General features: G+C 51.0%; 1 protein-coding gene across 19 annotated transcripts in view; it reads right to left on the bottom strand.

The window, feature by feature from the left end:
- Positions 1-17,056, bottom strand: part of CACNA1C (calcium voltage-gated channel subunit alpha1 C) — a 596,360-nt gene extending 579,304 nt beyond the window's left edge. For 18 of the 19 annotated variants that reach the window (XM_046654423.1, XM_046654475.1, XM_046654460.1 and 15 more), the window contains exon 1: positions 15,705-16,356. In XM_046654423.1, coding sequence (XP_046510379.1) covers positions 15,705-15,753 — 49 coding nt within the window. In that variant the 5' untranslated portion in view covers positions 15,754-16,356. Of the gene's footprint in view, positions 1-15,704; positions 16,357-17,032 lie in introns of those variants that run through there. The other variant, XM_046654484.1, reaches the window with a different exon arrangement.
- Between the last annotated feature and the right edge of the window lie 205 nt (positions 17,057-17,261).

Below are 17,261 nucleotides of genomic sequence, written 5' to 3'. Positions count from 1 at the left end.
GCAACTGGTGCTACTTCGCTGGCTGACAAAGGCAGAGAGAATGTGCTTCCAGGTCAAGGCCTCACCCCTCTCCCTGGGGTTACTCACCCTATGGTCAAGTCCATCTGAATGGAAGAGGTGGGGGGTGGGTACAGAGAACAAGAAGAAAAAGGCAAGACTTGGGGCCAGCGGACTGTGTATGCAATTTACCATGAAGGTCATTGCAGAGAACGTGAGTGGAGTGCAGACGGCTAGCCTTCCCACCTCGGAGACACCAGGCCTTTGCAGTCACTGTCCCTTCCACTGCCTCTGGGAAAGGCCTTCCAGTCCACTGACACTGCCTGCCAGACCTCTCACAGCCAGATCCCCTGTGCGTGTGACAAGGACCGGACCAGAGTCTAAGGGTGCCTCCTGGTCAGTAACTCCTTCCTGGACCAAGAGCAAACTCAGCGCCACTCAGCAGAGCATACTCCCACGGCATGTTATTGTCCTTGGCACCAAAAATTCACATCCTTCCATTAAACATTCAGGATATATTTTTCTTGATTACAGAGAAATCTAGGCATTGCAAAGTTCAAATGGGATCCAACCTGAGCTTTTTTCAGTGGTGTGTAACATTTTTGTTGTGGGGTTATAAGGGAGAGGTGATAAAGAAAAATAATAATAAAAAGTTCACGTCTCAGGAATTTGACATTCTGACATGAGGATATAAAATCACAGGGCTTAACACTCCACAAAGGCTAACCAGATCTCCAGAAAGCCAGTATCATAGTCTGGGAAGCTCGGCTGGCGTGGATGGGCGGCGTGGGGAGATAGGGGTGGGAACTATGTGGGGGCATGCCATTCGCCAAGTAACCACCCTTGGGCTGCCACTTGTAGTCTGAATTCCCCAGAACACTCCTCTCTCTGTTGAGCCATGACTGAAGCCAGCAGTGCAAGCTCCTTGTCCATGATAGCCCAGACGGTCTGTGACAGCCCGACATTTGATGTCCACCTCTACACCAGTCCCGAAGTCATCTGCTTCCTTCCAACCATGACTTGAACCAGATCTCTGGACCACAGGCTCTCTGCTTTGGTGTCAGTGCCCAGAAAACTCTCAGGAGGCCAAATTGTGAAGCCTCCAGTAAAATTTGTCTCCATGTGCCTACCCTTCCATAAACATACACACACACACACATGCATCCTACTCCAACACCCTATGCTACCCTCCCCACACTGCCATCATCCCCACCACCCAAGCTTGCCATCTTCTTCCTGTTCTCATACTCCCAAAAGAGAGTCCGCTTGCCCCTTCGTACAGCCACTCAGAGCTCAAGCAGCCAACCAGCTCTTCTGATGAACGAACTATGTGAACAGAGGCAAGCTGGAGAATTCAGACTCCTGAATCCTACTAAAATTATGTGTCCTGGGACCTCCACTCCCGCCAGCCTCCCAGATGGTCCTAGGCAACCACCTTGATTCTCCCACACCAACCCTCACTTCGCTTTTCCGCTTACAGAACTAGAGCCCTCTGCCCCCTTGACCTAGTTAGTGCCTGTCTCACTTTGCAAACCCAGTTCTGGGGAACCTTTCTCTAGGAATAGATCATTGTTGACCACTGCTGGCCCATGACTCATGCTTCCTGACCTCAGCCAGGTTCCCTCTGAGACTTGGGAGCCCACAGTGATTTCTTTGGGATGTCCCACAGTGTTTTCCACTGACTGTTACCTCTTGTCTCTTGAAGCTCAGACTCCACGCCAGCTGCCCTTATCTCTCTCAGGACCCAGCACTCCCCTCCCTGAGACCCCTAATATCTCCTCTTTCAGCCACCCCATAACACTGTACATTTTCTCATCCTCCAATAACCTCATGTCTATTTCTGGAGACAGAACTCCACTCCTTGGCTAGGGTTAAACCCACTCCTGTCCCTGACCCCACTGCCTACTGCCTTCTCCCAGATCTGCTTCATCGATAGCCACCCGCTCTTCCATTTCCAAATCTCCTATGTCAACAAATCCATCCTCTTTTTTTTCATTCACAAAATTCTTGAAAGAGTGGTCCGTGTGTGCCCCCCATTTCACCCACATGCCTCAGCATTGTACAGTCTGACTGCACAGCAATCACCCTGAACCCACTCTCAAAGTGCACTGATGATACCAGATCATCAAATCCACCAGGGAACGGACAGCAGTGGTCTCCTTGCCCTCCGTGGCCCCACAGTAGCAAGGCTCTCCTCCCACCTCCCTGATCACTCTGACTCTGTCTCCTCCATTTTGTCCCCTTCTTGTCCCTTAAACATAGGGCTCTGTCTTCAGCCCTTTCATCATCTCCCTCTCTCTCCCTAATAATTTCACTCATTTCCACACATTCATAATACCACCTTTAAAAGAACTCTAATCCTGCACGTACGCCAGATATCTTCCCTTTGCCCTCCAAATCCACCTCTACCCTTACCATCTAAATAACAGCAAACGGCTCCCTTGCCCTCTGGCTTTTGTTGAGAAAATCCCTTCTTCCCTTTCTTGCCTGGACTATGTCAAAAGCCACAGAACTGTCGTCCACCTACAGGCCTCCACCTACTCTGCCTCATCCTCCACCCTGCTGCCAGACTAGTCTTCTGGAAGAGCAGCTCTGATCACACCATTCCACTGGTCGAACACTTTAAATGGCCCTCCATCGCCTAACAGATGGGATGCAAACTCTTCAGCCTGCTACAAGGGTCTCTCCACGTTATTCCTTTCCTACCATCTCAACCTCCTCCGCCACTTCTCCCCCACATAACCTCTGCACTAATCAAACCTAACTCACTGTTTCTTTACAGTTCAATGCATATGACTATCGACACATTATTGACTATACCATTCTTTGTGTTGGGGATGTCCACCCCTCCTCTCTACCCCATTTCTGTCCACGCTTCAAGGTTCAGCTATGTGACCACCTTCATATATGCTTTCTCCATTTATTCCATCTGACTATATCACCATCCTTTAAACCTGTGAGTCTTTCATCTTTACCTCCTTGTAACATCAAGCATATTCTGCCTTTTAGTATAGTTGGGGGTGTCTGTGTGCCTGTGTGTGTGGTTATGCATCTTACCTCCTACTAAACTACACAGTCCCCAAAGGAAGGGATAATGGAGGAACTGTAACTTGAAGGTCCCCTTGAATCCAGAGATCCTGTGAGCAAACTGGCATACAGACAGCAGATGCTCGATCACTTTTTGTGAATGACTAACCATCCCAATTCTGGGAAGGGAAAAAACAATTTAGGGTTGGTTTCATCACAATTGTCATGAGATACCCTGTTTTCAGGGACATTTCACAGTCAGTTTACCCTGGGAAAAGTCTTCTTATCTCCTAGTTTTTCAGACAGTTGGGCATAGGTCAAAATTTTTGCCTTTTAAATAATTGAAAAACAGAGCCACAAGATCCTATCCACTGCAGAGCAAATCTGAGCTCTGGAGCCACTGTAACCCCTCAAGTGTGGAGCTCCGGTCCCCAGGATGTCTTGGGCAGCCAGATATGGCAACAGAGGCTTTGACCTTGGAGAAACCCTGTGGCACATTTCAGCTCTGGACAGCGGCCAAGAGCCACCTATGAGCAGGACCAGGGAGGGGATGTGAAAGCAAAGCCCACAAGAGAGGAATGTACTAATAGTTGGATTAAACTAAGTGTATCGGCCTTCAAAGTGCCTGACCTGCATTTCTGTCTCAGCATGCTGAACTCTGCTAATCTGCGAAAGAAACACACTCACTGCACACATTTATGCCCTAGCTGAACCCACCAATCAGAGAGCTGTATGAGGAGAAAAGATGCACAGGCTCACGGGGGTGTGAAGCTCAGCAGACACAGGGCTTTAAGATCTGTGCCTAAGTCCGAACACGGTGCCCTAACAGACGACACAGCCAGGCTGCAAAAGGAGCACTGAGCAAAAGTCAGGGGGTGGGGCTGCTGGCCAATTCTGCCGCCAAAAAGCTGTCTTGTAATAGGGATCTTGTAAGGAATAAATAAAATAATCTATATAAGCTCACCAAAAATAAACAAAAGATAAAGTCTAACATGCAATATTCACTCAAAAAAGAACCTGAATAGTTGTTTTTCCTTCTCTAACCAGGCAAGTTGTTCAAATTCTCTAAGCCCAGTTTACCTTATCTGAAACAACAGGAATAATAAAACTTGTCCCACTACTTCATTGGATTTTTTTTTTTTTGAAGAACAATAGGTATGAAAAGGATTTAAAAGGTATTTTAGAACAATCAAAGTGTGAGGTGATGTCATCACCTTTCAGTAAAACAATTAGCAATAAAAAGTAGCCACCCCAAGACTGGAAAGGAGTTCCCAGAGTCAGTAATCGGGCCACAACCACCAGCACAGGGCCCACCAAGTGTTGCTACTTCCCTGCTCATTCACCCCCTGCTCCCCTCACCCTCTCCTTCCTCTTTTCCTGATTCTTTCCCAGACTGTTTCTTTTTCTTCCCTTGCCCGGACTTTAGATGTGTGAAGAGTGGGTGAGAGCCCTGGGCCACAGCTTTCCCCCCAGGCAGCTCCAAGGCTGGGAGACAGAGACCCCTCATCACCTGGGCCACCCCTCCACCAGCGAAGACACGCAGCAGCCCAACCACAGGTGTGGGAAGCCATCCTCTCCCAGGGTCCTCACAACAGCCAGACTGGACACCTCTGTCCACAGGTGTGGCTGCTCCTGGACTACACAGACAGGCAGACAGAGAGACAGACAGACAGACTAATAGTTTTGTATTGCCAAACACTCAGTTCCTGCCGAGTCACAAAGCCCTGCTGGCACAGAGGTGAATGCTGACCCGGGTCTAGAGACCCTCGTTGTTTGTGGAATGGAGGCTGCATCGGTCACTCCTCATCAAAGGGCAGCTGCTGGATTGTTAAACCCCTAATTACAGGCAAAGTCCCCCTACAGGCCCTGAGAGCACAAAGGAAGTACTAGACCCTCGTTACAGACAAAATGGAAATCCCTAATGTGGTATTCTCATCTGCATGAGATTCAAACTTGGAGAGCCACACAAGGAAATGGGCTCTTATAACTAAAAAGTCATAATTCAGACCCAACAATTCCACTCCGAGGTATATACCCAAAAGAATTGAAAACAAGGATTCAAACAGACTATACTTGTATACTAATGTTCACTGTAGCACTATTCACAATAGCCAGAAAGTGAAACAACTCAAGTGTTCATCAGCTGATGAATGGATAAACAAAATGTGGCATATCCCTACAATGGAGTATTATTCAGCCATGAAAAGGAGTGAAGTTCTGACACATCCAACACCACGGATAAACATTGAAAACATTATGCTAAGTGAAATAAGCCATACGCAAAAGGACAAGTATTGTATGGTTCCACTTATATGAAATATCTAGAATAAGCAAATTCATAGAGACGGAAAGTAGACTAGATGTTACCAGGAACGGAAGGAAGGAAGGGATGGGGAGTCATTGCTAATGGCTACAGAGTCATGTTTAGAGTGAAGAAAAAGTTTTGGAAATACAGAGTGGTGATGGTTGTATAACATTGTGAATATAATTAACGGCACTGGATTGTACACTTAAAAATAGTTAAAATGGGAAATTTTGTTATATATATTTTACCACAAAAAAATTTTTAAAGGTCATAAATCACATCTTCAAATATCAGTAGATGTGACTTACAGACTTAGCCTTACTGAGACACTTAAAGGAAAAAAGGTCTTACAACCACTTTTTTGTGTAACTGAAAGTGCTTAATCTTGCCTCCAAATGACACCCAGATCCCTAACTAACCTCACACGCTTCCTTTTAACTCCATCACCTGTCATATGGATTGTCATGACATTCCTAGATCTGAAGTGCGTGAGGAGTGCTGCTGGCAGCGCACGGCACAAGTGAGCCCCCTGTAGCATTATGATTGTTGTCAATTACATGCGCAGATCCACAGGACGAAGTAAATTCGTGGCTGCTGTGGGCTGGAGGGGGGGCAGAATAGAGAGTGACTGCCTTTGGGGACGGGGTTTGTTTTGGGGATGATAAAAATTTGCAGAAATTAGACGGTAGTCATGGTTGCACAACTCTGTAAAAACACTAAAAGCCACTGAATTGTACACTTTAAAGGATGAATTTGGGGGGCATCCCCATGGCCCGGTGGTTAAAAGTTCGGCACACTCTGCTTCAGTGGCCCAGGTTCATGGGTTCAGATCCCAGGCACAGACCTACACCACTCGTCAGCTATGCTGTGGCAGCATCCCATGTATAAAGTAGAGGAAGACTGGCACAGATGTTAGCTCAGGGAGGATCTTCCTCACCAAAAAAAAAAAAAAAAAAATGTGAATTTTATCGTATGTGAATTATCTCTCAACAAAGCTATTAAATAATAATAAACAAATAAACTGAGAAGTCTGGGGAGCTCAGCTTACAAGGATGGTCCCCCAAACTCATCAGAATCTTGCTTGAAAATGGAGAGTGTATATTTTCCAGGAGGGAATTACAGAGAAGACATTCCAAGAACGGGTTGTGAAGCAAGGCCATGCCACGAAGAGGTCATTTCAAAGCCAAGGCTTACTGACCGAGGTCTTCCTTAAGGCCTACAGAGGGATCTGCAGAAGCAAGGAGGGCGCAAGCAGACACCACGGGAATAAATGAATAGCTAGAGAATGGAACTCCAAGAAGAGGCATGTAGAGTAACCACATAGCGCCATCAAGTAAGAACACGTGTTCAGCCGTGTATCCACTATACATGACCAGCAGAAGCCAGAGATTCTAGAGCAAATCCAAGCACCGTTCCACAAGGCCAGCTCAAGGCAGCCTGTTCCAAGATGGGTGGGGAGTGGGTTCCTCTTTCTCCTCTTTCCCATGTGGAGAAATAATAGAGAGAACAAATGCTTTGAAATGCTAACAGGCCTGGGTTTAAGTCCCAGCTCCAATATTGTCTGGGTGACCTTGGCCACATTATTTAAGATCTTTGGTCCTCAGTTTCCTCATCTGAAAAACATCATTAACACCCGCCTCATGGGATTGATGAAATGATATTGAGTGCATGAAGCACCAAGAACAGAGTCGGAGCCACGTGAGGCATTCATACGTGGTGGTTATTACTCCTGCCTCATTCTAAAAATACAAAAAAGCAGGTGTTATACTTCAATGTAGTTTATTTTTTTAAAATAAAAATGAAAATGGACAGCTCTGCAGATCACAGGACTAGAGGCCGGGGTTGGTGGGTCAGGGGAGCAAGGCGCAAACTTAAGTTTCCCAGCACACTTTGTGATGGCAAGATTATTTTTGTTTTGGGAAACTAAAGGCTAATCTGTCATTTAAGATGTGAATTAAAGCCCTTTCCTATCTTGATAAATGTCTCAAGATGCTGTATGGAACTGTTCCCTCTCTTTACCTACAAAGCTCCAGCACTTTTGCTATATAAAACAAATTGTTTATTTTCCAAAGCCAAGGTTTACATTTGAAGCAAAGTTTTATTTTCCAGGCAGTCTGTCCTTCTGCCCTGCGGAGCTCTGTTTAGGTTCGGCGAACTCATGCTGGAAAGTGAGGAGACGTCTCTTCGCCCAGGTGCTGTCCTTCCTGCTCTCAATGGCCCCATTTCCGGATATTCGGACCCTCAAGGACTTCTGGCCAGTTTGGCTTTAGACCCGAGGCTGAAGGCAGGGAGCCATGTGCCATGGTTGAGAGAAGATGACAGCGGGGCAGGTGGACAGCTGCTGGGCATAAGGAAAACCTGCATTCCGGGTCCTGACCCGCTGGTTAGAAACAGCAGTCCAGATGGTCCCACAGTGCTGGGATCCTACTGGCCTCAGGTGGGTTGAAATTGTCAAGCAAACCAAAATACCAGGCCTATCTTGACTCATTTTTCACTTCTTCCTTGGTTTTTCTGGAATCAGCCAGACCACCTCAGATTCTATTTCTCTGTTTTACATTTCCATCCTTGAAATTTTGAATAATGTCAGCCATCCAACAACATCTACACAGTTGTTTGAAATGCTTTGAAAGTTGTTTATGGCGCTGCTTTTCCAAACTCTAGTGCTCTGCTCTCTGAGAAGAATAACATATTTGCACAGAGATTCACACTCATTCTCCCACTTGGAGCCTCAGAGCTGCCCTGTGAAGTCATTCACATGGCTGAGGATCATTATCTCCATTTTACAGATGAAAAGCAGGAAACTGGATTCCTTCAAAACTCTCAGAGAAAGAGGTCCAGTCAAAGAATGTGACCCAAGTCATTTTCCTAGCTGTAACTTTATTTATTTTTATTTACCTATTTTTTTATTTTTGCTAACATCTTTGAAAGGTTTTAGCCCTACATGGATTATTTTAGAAAGAAAAAAACAATATAAACGACTGAACATGACACAATGGTTACAAAGTAAATAGAGCTTAATTGAGTAATCAAGTCAACATTTCTGCCCACAGGCAATAGGGAGAAGAACATTCATTTACTGTCCAGATTTTGGCTTGGTTCTCTGAAGGACAGGAGACAAGATTATTTTATTTACCTTTTAGCTAGGTTCAAGCGGGCAACACCAAGTGTAGCCGAGTGTATTAAAAGAAACCCCTGTTGGCAAATTGGCAGCTTGAATATTTCATGAAATTATTGCAACACTGTGTTCTGAAATGGTGACTTTCTCCAGGGAGCTCAAAGGCCACGTCTCTAAGCCTGAGTCTGGTTCATACCTCTGTCTTAAAGCTAGAAACCAAGTCAACCTCAAAGGCCATCCAGGTGCTCCGGAATGACCTGTATGAGTATCAAACAAGCCAGCCAGTGAGTGCTTCAAGGAGGACGGGAATGTCAGAGACAGCTCCTAGACGAATCCCTTCCGCGTGCCGAATTTAAACCACCACTCTTTATTTAAATGTCTCCTGGGAAGAGATAGGGGTTCCTAAGGGACCAACCCCGACAAGGAAGCTGGGCCTCTGTTCTCCCAACTCAGGTAGAGTCCATGGCAGCCTGTCCTCCGGCCAGCTGCAACCTCAATGTCCCCATGGTTCTACTCTGCAGTTAATCTGTGTCACCTGCCTCGGCCAAGAGCAGGACCTGCCAGTCCACTAGAACGCCCCAACAGCTCACCGAGGAAAGTCCTACAGCACAGCCTGGCCTCGCGTCACCCCACTCTCCCTAAGGGGATGAAACAAGCCTAGATTGGGGCAGAAAGGCAAAAAGCAAATAGAAAAGGCTTGGAGGCATATCCATTTGCAGACAAACAATAATGATCTGAATTTTGTAGGAGTTTCTTGTGGACACATATGAACTTTTACCATGGAGTCTAAGAAATTATTTTTAAACCTTTCTAATGATAGATTACCACCACCACCTCCTCCCCACTCTGTTTCCACATCTAACATCCCAGGAATGATTTTAAGGCAGAACAAATGCAGGTTTGGGGAAAGAAGACTAGGGAGAGGTTGGGAGGTTTATTAAGCAAAATCTAACCAGAAACAATAAGCGATACTCTCCTGGAGGGTTTAACACATACCAAGTGCGGTCAAGAGAAAGCAGGAGGATAGAGAGACTGAGGATCTCGTTTTCTGTCACATTCCTGCCTGAGTGACTGACTCTTCAGGAGCCTTTCTCACTGGAGACAGAGCTTGTCCCTAAGGCTCCTTCTACCCGTAAAATGTTCTGATCCCAGAATGTGAATTCCCAAAGAGACATTACCTTTATTCTGTCTGTGTGACAAACCCTTCAAAGAACCTGAGTCTAGAACCACCCCCTCCCGGCGCCCCCTCCACAGTCCAGCACAAGAAACCTGTTTTAAAGTGAACCTGTTAGGTAAAGGAAGGTTTGGTGGGCTTCCAGGGAGGGGACCGCCTGAGGGGTGTGGCTTCTTGCCAGCTAACCTCCCTTTCCTGGTCGCCTGTTCAAAGCCAGATTAACTAGTCCTTTAGTTCTTTTGGTCTCTGGGGCAGAAGGGCCCATTTTCAACCTATATTTGACTCCTATGCTCCAGGCCCAAACTGTTCTTAGGTCCCGTAAATCCCCACTTAAATTTTACTTGGTTCCACACGTGGGAACCGTGCTCCCCGACTTCCTCCCAGACACCTGTCAGCAGGGCCTCTCCCTGTCTTCTCCGTCTCCCGCCGCCGGCTCCCTGAGCTGCAGCCATGTCACAGCCCCGGGTCTCGGAGGCCCTCCCGGCCGCGCCCACGCAGGAGCCACGGCTGGACTGCAGGAACCACGGCCAGAGCGCAGAACCCCCGGCCGGACCGCAGGAACCACGGCCAGAGCGCAGAACCCCCGGCCGGACCGCAGGAGCCACGGCCGGACTGCAGGAACCACGGCCACAGCGCAGAACCCCCGGCCGGACCGCAGGAGCCACGGCTGGACTGCAGGAACCACGGCCAGAGCGCAGAACCGCCGGCCGGACTGCAGGACCCCCGGCAGGACCGCCAGAGCCAAGGCCGAACTGCAGGACTCCCGGCCAAGGCGCAGGAGCCAAGGCCGGACTGAAGGATACCCGGTTGGAGCGCAGGACCCCTAGCCAGACCGCAGGAGACATGGCCAGACTGCAGGACCCCCAGCCCAAGCGCAGGACCCCCGGCCCGAGTGCAGGAGCCACGGCCAGACTGCAGGACCCCCGGCCCGAGCGCAGGAGCCACGGCCAGACTGCAGGACTACCCGCCCCGGATTGCAGCAAGGCTACCGGGGCCCGGGCTCCTGGGCACCGGGCACAGTCCGCCCTGGTGAGGAAGGCATGCTCCTGCACAAAGCAGCACCCCTCCAGGACGAAGGCACGGAAGCGCCTCTGCAACACTGGGTCTGGGCTCGAACAGCTGCCCTCACCGCCGCGCCCTCCGTTTCGCTCTGGGCGCCGTGAGTTTGCGCGAGGGCCGTGCAGCTCTGAGACACCCCTGAAAAGCGCTCCCTTGTCCCAGAGGCCTCCTGCCGCTGTCCTTGTCTTATGCCATGCCTACGCCTGAGGTACACGGAAACAGGTGTTTACTAAATTATTTTAATAATGACAGCATGGTTCGGAGGGCCGTTTCATTATCAGAATGTTTAGCACTCATGTCGCTAAACATTTAGCACCTGATATCTGGCAGAACAGTTGCCCACGCCTCTTTTCATCAGTCTCCTGCTCTCCTCGACGGTGCCCAACGCTAACTTAGGCAACAGCGAGGACCGAATCTAGAAAAGGGCTAAATCAGTGTGATTATTCCGCTAATAGTCTTACTAAGCCTCCAGGTGTTTCCCAAATAATCTATCAGCTTTCTTTAGTCCATAGTGGAAAATAAAATTGTCTCCTGATTCTGAATGCTGAGCACTGCTTTCAGAGTCCAGGCAAGGCACAGCTGGGATGACGTTGGCTGACGTGAAGCTACCACATAGCAAACGGTGGGACCCCAGACACCAGACAGGAGCAGTTCCTGTAAAAGGAAGAGTGCTGTCAGCCACTCACTCACCCCCTCCTACCCCGCGGACCACGGTTTCTCAGACCCTGCAGAGCTCACCACAGCAACTAAGAAAGCCAAGTGAAGGAAGGGGCAGAAAAGAAAACACCAGGAGTTGGAAAACATCACTGAAAATTAGAACAAATCTCCCTTTCTTCCTAACCTCGGTCTTGGGGGCTTTTCTGCCATTACCCGGCAGACCGGCCAGACTCAACAGAAATCAGCTGGGAAGTGTACCCAGGCATTTTTTGTGTTTTGTCCCTAATGAAGTTAGGAAAATGTCTTCCCGCCTTTGTGCTGACAAGCTCTGTAACCCTGCAAGTCAGGGTTACAGATCCCAAATTTCAGGTCACCTCTTGTTCTACCGGGCTTGGGAACCACCGGCCACTCCAGTCACTAAACCATCCAGAGTAAATCGGGGGAAATTAATACGTGGCTGTAACAAGTTTAGCTAATCGCCCAGAAGGCTCCCTCGAGGCTCTGTCAGCTGCTGTCTGTATGGAGCTAAAGAGAAGTCTGAGGTGAGAGTGTGCAAGTGTGCGAGAAACCCAAAGTGGGTTTCCATTACCAAGGGTAGCAAGGTCACTGAGGGACTCAGTCACACCGGGGAGGCCTCTGATGCGTGTGGTGGCATGAGGACACACACTGGTCTCTGTGGTTCTCTGCACCAGGGCAGCTGTGGGCATGATGAAAGGGGCAGAGCAGACAGGAAATTCTCTCCCAACATCTGTCCTCACCAAACAGGCTGCGCCCCTCCCCTGAGTCCTCAGCCCTGGAGCGCCACCTACTGGGAGAGGCAGAAGCCACATCCACCGGCGGTCTTGCTGGATCTGCATTTATTCGTTCCTGCAGGCATGCATTCATTCAGTCATTAAGGCCCTGGAATGAGGCGCTGGGGCCTGTACTAGGAAGCAGGGATACAAACACCAGCAGGGCCTCAAGATCCCCTTGGACTCCTTTAGTAGAGGTCATATACACAGAAGAACCCACCTCAGGCAGTTTTAGGTTAAAGAGAAAACTGAAGAGTCCTAAGTCATCACCAGGACTCTGAGAGATGGCTCCAGGGGCTGTTGCTCACCATTTCATTGCAAAGCACTATACCTGTAGCATCTACCTGTAGAGAACAATTCTCCACTTAATACGAGGTAGAAATGTCCAAACAGTCTTAGGGGACTGCATTGCCAACATTCCTCTCCGCAACACATGGGGTCCCCAAAGTCCATCAGGCTCTTGTGTAATCTATTTAAAATATCTTTTCCTTATTGAGTGTGTGTGTGTGTGTGTGTGTGTGTATACAAGCACACATTTAAATATTGCTGGCCTGTGCTCTATGGAAATAATTGATTCTCGTAATATATTCTATTATGTACTATTCTGATACACTGCAAAAGTATCTGAGCTATACTATGAACAATATTTTGAACCTCAGTAGTCCTTTTTCTCCAGTTTCCTCCATGCAGGATCCAGAGAAAGAGAAGCTAATGTCACGCTTTCTTTAACCTGCACAAGCCGAGGTGCGAGCAACAGTGTTCTTCGACCCTTTGTAAAGAGAGTTAACTGTGATCGTTATTATTATTACTTTATTATGATGATTACCATTCTGCTGTAATACTCAGTAGTTACAAGAAAAGCACAGTGTGCCTTCAACTCCCAGAACCCATGTTTCTCCCCTCTGCCTTGTCTCCAGCAGATAAGGGACATTCTGATGTTTTATTTATTAAACGGTTGACTATTAAGAAACTCATTTGCTAGCTGGAGCTTGCAATGGAAAATCAGCCCAGAAAAGTGGGAGGCTGGCCTGGGACCAGAACAGATAGGGCACTAGAGGTGAGGTGAGGCTCACACGAGCCCCTCCCAGCCTGAAACCCAAGGTCAGGAGGCAGATGTTCAGTGGCCCTCCAGGCTGTTCTGAGGCACGGACCACCGGTCCCCACACCCCAACCCTCAACACACACACACCCTCCCTCCCTGCTGAAAAGTCGGGGGAGGAAGGGCTGATGCATTAGTGCCTTCAAGTCCACCAGGAAGGGAAGAATGTAAGCCCAGCCACTGGCAACTTTGTTTTGGTTCTCCACTCTTTGGTTCATCACCATCACTGCTCTGAGGTAATCATTTGGCTTCTCTTCTCTCTCTGTCCCCTGAAACTCTAACCATCACTTATGTTTCATTGCTCCTTTAGTTATTAAGCCATAACAACCCCTTCCTTGTAAATAGTCATGCTCTTCCAGGTCTGCCCTCCCCACCTCCGTCACCCTGCTCCACTCCTCCCCCCTGCAAAAAAGCCTGGGCAATGCCTATGACCAAGGAAGAAGGGATGGGAAATGGAGGGAAGACAGGGAGCCTGGTGCTCTTTCACCTGAGAACTGCATCTAGGAATGGAGGCAAAACTGCTCCTGGGAATTATATAATCACTGCAGCTTCAAGGGAGAAAACTGGAATTCAGGTTGCCATAGTGTTTACTGGCATGTTGCTGGAAAGGCAGAGCTCCAGGCCACTGCTCACTCAGTCCCCTTCCCTCCATCTTTCTTGCAAACCTCTCGAGGGTTGGTGCTCCTACTTTTAGTGTCTGCTCCCTTCATCTGTGCATGTGGGGAGGGGAGATGCTGGGGTACAAAGGTGCAAAAGAAGGAAGAGGGCTAAGAAGGGGTTTATCCTGCACTAAGAGGAGGCCTTATAAACTATTTAAGATGATCATTGCATGAACGATAATTATTGCCACAGTGCTGCCATTATCGGTGATAGTAAGGACAATACTATTGAGCTCTCCTCTTCAAGGCTCCTTGGACTGAGCTGAGAACCTGGAGGGGAGAAATCCATCCCCACTCTTCACAAATGTCACCCTCTCCTTTGTGTCTCTCATTCTCTCCCTCCTAATCCATCCACTACTCCATCAGCTGGGAAGGGGACAGGAAAACAGGTGAGGGATGGGGGCATGGGATAGAGAAATCCAGCGACAGAAGCTGCCCTTGTGACCCCAAAGCCTAGGCTCACTCTGGAATCCCTGACCCCTGACATAATTCTTTCTACCAAAAGAGGCCAAAATCCCCACACTGCTACTCAAGCTGAAAGCTGGACAATCCCCCAAAATCAGTTTGAGGATGGCAGCCTCTGGCTTTAAAGAGTAGGGGTTCTGTCCGCAAATGGTGGAGATGACAGCAAAAAGAAGGAGGAGCTGGAAAGAAGAGACATGAAGACAACCCCCGCACCAGGCTGGTCTTCAGAGGAGCACCTGAAGTACTCCAGGAAGCAGGAGGACCAACAGCCACAGGTATTCAGGAGGAAGAGACTGAAGGAAGAGAGTAAACAGGAAGACTTGGGAAAGTGGGAGAGGCTACACCCAGAGAGACAGCGAAAGCCGTGGAGGACAGACAGACGGGAACCTGGCCGCTGCCACACTCCAGCAAGACCATCCCTCCAGACTCCATTATAACCTTAATTGCTGAGCAATGCCAAAAAATAATAACTTGTTAATACGTGAGGGGGAGAAAGTTTCCAGGAAGTGGGGAGTTACCTGAAAGCCTTTCCCCCTCACAGAGGGAGCTGGTGACACTTGATGCCAAGGATGGAGATGCTGGGAAAACACTGGGCAATAGTGTGGAGCCGCGTGAGCTCGGCACACCCTTTTATTATTTCCCTAAAACATGAAAAAGCAAAGCCTACACGCCGCCCGAATTCTAACCGCTTCCATCCTCAGGTGCTAGCCCACATGTGGGTGCGAACAGGAACACACGGGGCGTGGGCGCACTCGAGGTCAAAGGCAGTAGAGAGGTGGGTGGGTATAGGTGAGCTGGGGGCGAAAGGGAGAGGGAGAGAGAGAGGAGAGGGGGCAGAGAGGCGCCGAGACTCCCATCTGCGCCCCCGGCCTCCACCCGCGCCTGGAGCGCGCTGCCCGGGGAAGGGGCGCCTGGGCGCGAGTGGGACGCCCGGCAGGGCAGGGTGCGCGCGCGCGCTCCAGTCGCGCCTCGAGGGTGGCGAGGGACCCGGGCCCGCGGGCCGCGCCGCCGGGCTCTCCCGCGAAGGCCAGCGGGCGAGGCCGGAGCAGGCGCTCGGGGAACTTTTCCCCCTCGCCTGGAATTTCATAGGAAACACATGCGCTGGAGCGGCCGGGCACGGGAGGGGGAGGGGCGGGGATTTTCCGCTCCGTCTCGCCGGCGGTTCGGGCCCGGGTCCCGCCGGCTCCGGCCTCTCGGGCGAGGCTTCGGCGCCCCCCGCCCGGAGCCCCTGGCGGACGCGGCCCCGCAACTCCGCAGGGAGCGGCCGGGGCCCGGGGCGAGCGGGGCGAGCCGGAGAGGGGTGGAGCCGGCGGGACCCGGGCTGGAGCCCCGGCGCGGCGGCGGGGTCCGCCTTACCTTGGTGGTTTTCCTCTGGAATGTACATCCTCGTGTTTTCATTGACCATTGACCAAAAATTGTTTTAAAAGAAGAAAAAGCCACAAAGAGGAAGAAATGTCAAAACACCCCCAAGCGGGTCTGGATTAATCCCTCCTCCGAGGCGGCGGCTTTCGTGCAAAATTCAAGGAAGCCGGGGATCCGCAGTATTTCCTCTTCCCTTCCGATGATTACCTGATTCCCGTTATTGCATCAAACACCAAAAACTGATCCTTTCCACTACTGCCTCCTTGAGTGGAATTGTAATGCATCCTCGGTACATCCGGGCCCCTTCCAAGAATTTAGCCCCGCACCTCTGGCGGCCACACCGTTTGAAAAAAATCAATCGAGAGAGGCTGGAGCGAGGAGAGGAGGGGACGGGGGCGCGACGGACCCCAAGCCGGGGGAGGGGTCCGCCCGCGCCAGCAGGGGGCTGAACCGTCTCTGCCGCCGCTGGCCAGTGCCGCCCGAGGCCCTCCTCGGCCGCTTCTGTCAAGAAGCTCCAGCAACTCGGGAGGCGCGGAGCAGCAGAGGCGCCGCCGCTCCGGGCCGCGCCGCGCCGCGCGCCGTTCTGGCAGGAGCTGTTTCTGCAGAGGCAGCGAGAGGGAGACACCGGGCGGGCGGGCGCGCGAGAGCAGCGCGCTCGCCCCCTCCCGCCGCCGCGCCCGCGCCCTCCCCGCCGGCGCGCTGGAGGCAGACGCGCTGAACGCTTCCAGATGTGGCGGCGGCGGCGGCGCGCGGGGCGCACGGCGCGGACTGGAGCCCGAAGTTGAGCCCCCGCGCGGCCCCGGCCGCGCCGCCCGAGCCGGCCCTTCGGCCCGCATGACGTCAAGGGGCGCGAGGCGAGGCCGCGGCCGGCGAGGGGCGCGGCGGGGGGCTGCGCGGGGAGCCGCGGGGAGCCGCGGGGAGGGCGGGCCGCCGCGCAGACACCCCCCGCCGTCTGCGGCCCCCGCCTCATTCCCCTCGGCGGCCCCGCGCGGCCGACCACGACGGGAAGGCCTCCGCGCGAATTCCAAGAGGGGCACTACAGCCTGCCCAGCCACCAGGGTCTCTGCGGATCGGGCCACCGAACAAAACAGCAAAATGAGCCGTGATTCGGTGATTCTGTTTGATGAATTACAATCAGAGCGGTTGTAGAAGTGACATATAGAGGCGAGGATGGGAAGAGGGGAGGGGAGAGAGAGAAAGGCCTGAGAGGCGGAGCCTCGTAGGCAAGGCTGTGGTGCCCAGATGTCTGAACAGATTAATAGACCCGGGTTTTCTAATTCCTTGGAGGCGGCAGAGCACGTGTTCTACTGGGATATCCTTACCTACTTCTCTTAATTATTGCTGCCACCCCGGCAGGAATCTCTTGAGCGCCTCTCCTTCCCGGAGGAGCAAAGGTTTCCCTCCGTCCCTCAGCGCACCCCAAACAAGTTCCACGACACCCCCTGCAGGCCAGGCTCTTCTAGAGTGGGGCTTCCTGAGCCCTGGCCGGGGAGCCCTCAACTTCCTCTTGGAAACCTCTACCGTCTTCTCCTCAGACCGCCTCACCTCCGC

Source organism: Equus quagga, chromosome 1 (assembly GCF_021613505.1).
Source record: "Equus quagga isolate Etosha38 chromosome 1, UCLA_HA_Equagga_1.0, whole genome shotgun sequence".
Lineage (NCBI taxonomy): Eukaryota > Metazoa > Chordata > Mammalia > Perissodactyla > Equidae > Equus > Equus quagga.
This window is presented reverse-complemented; position numbering and strand designations above follow the sequence as displayed.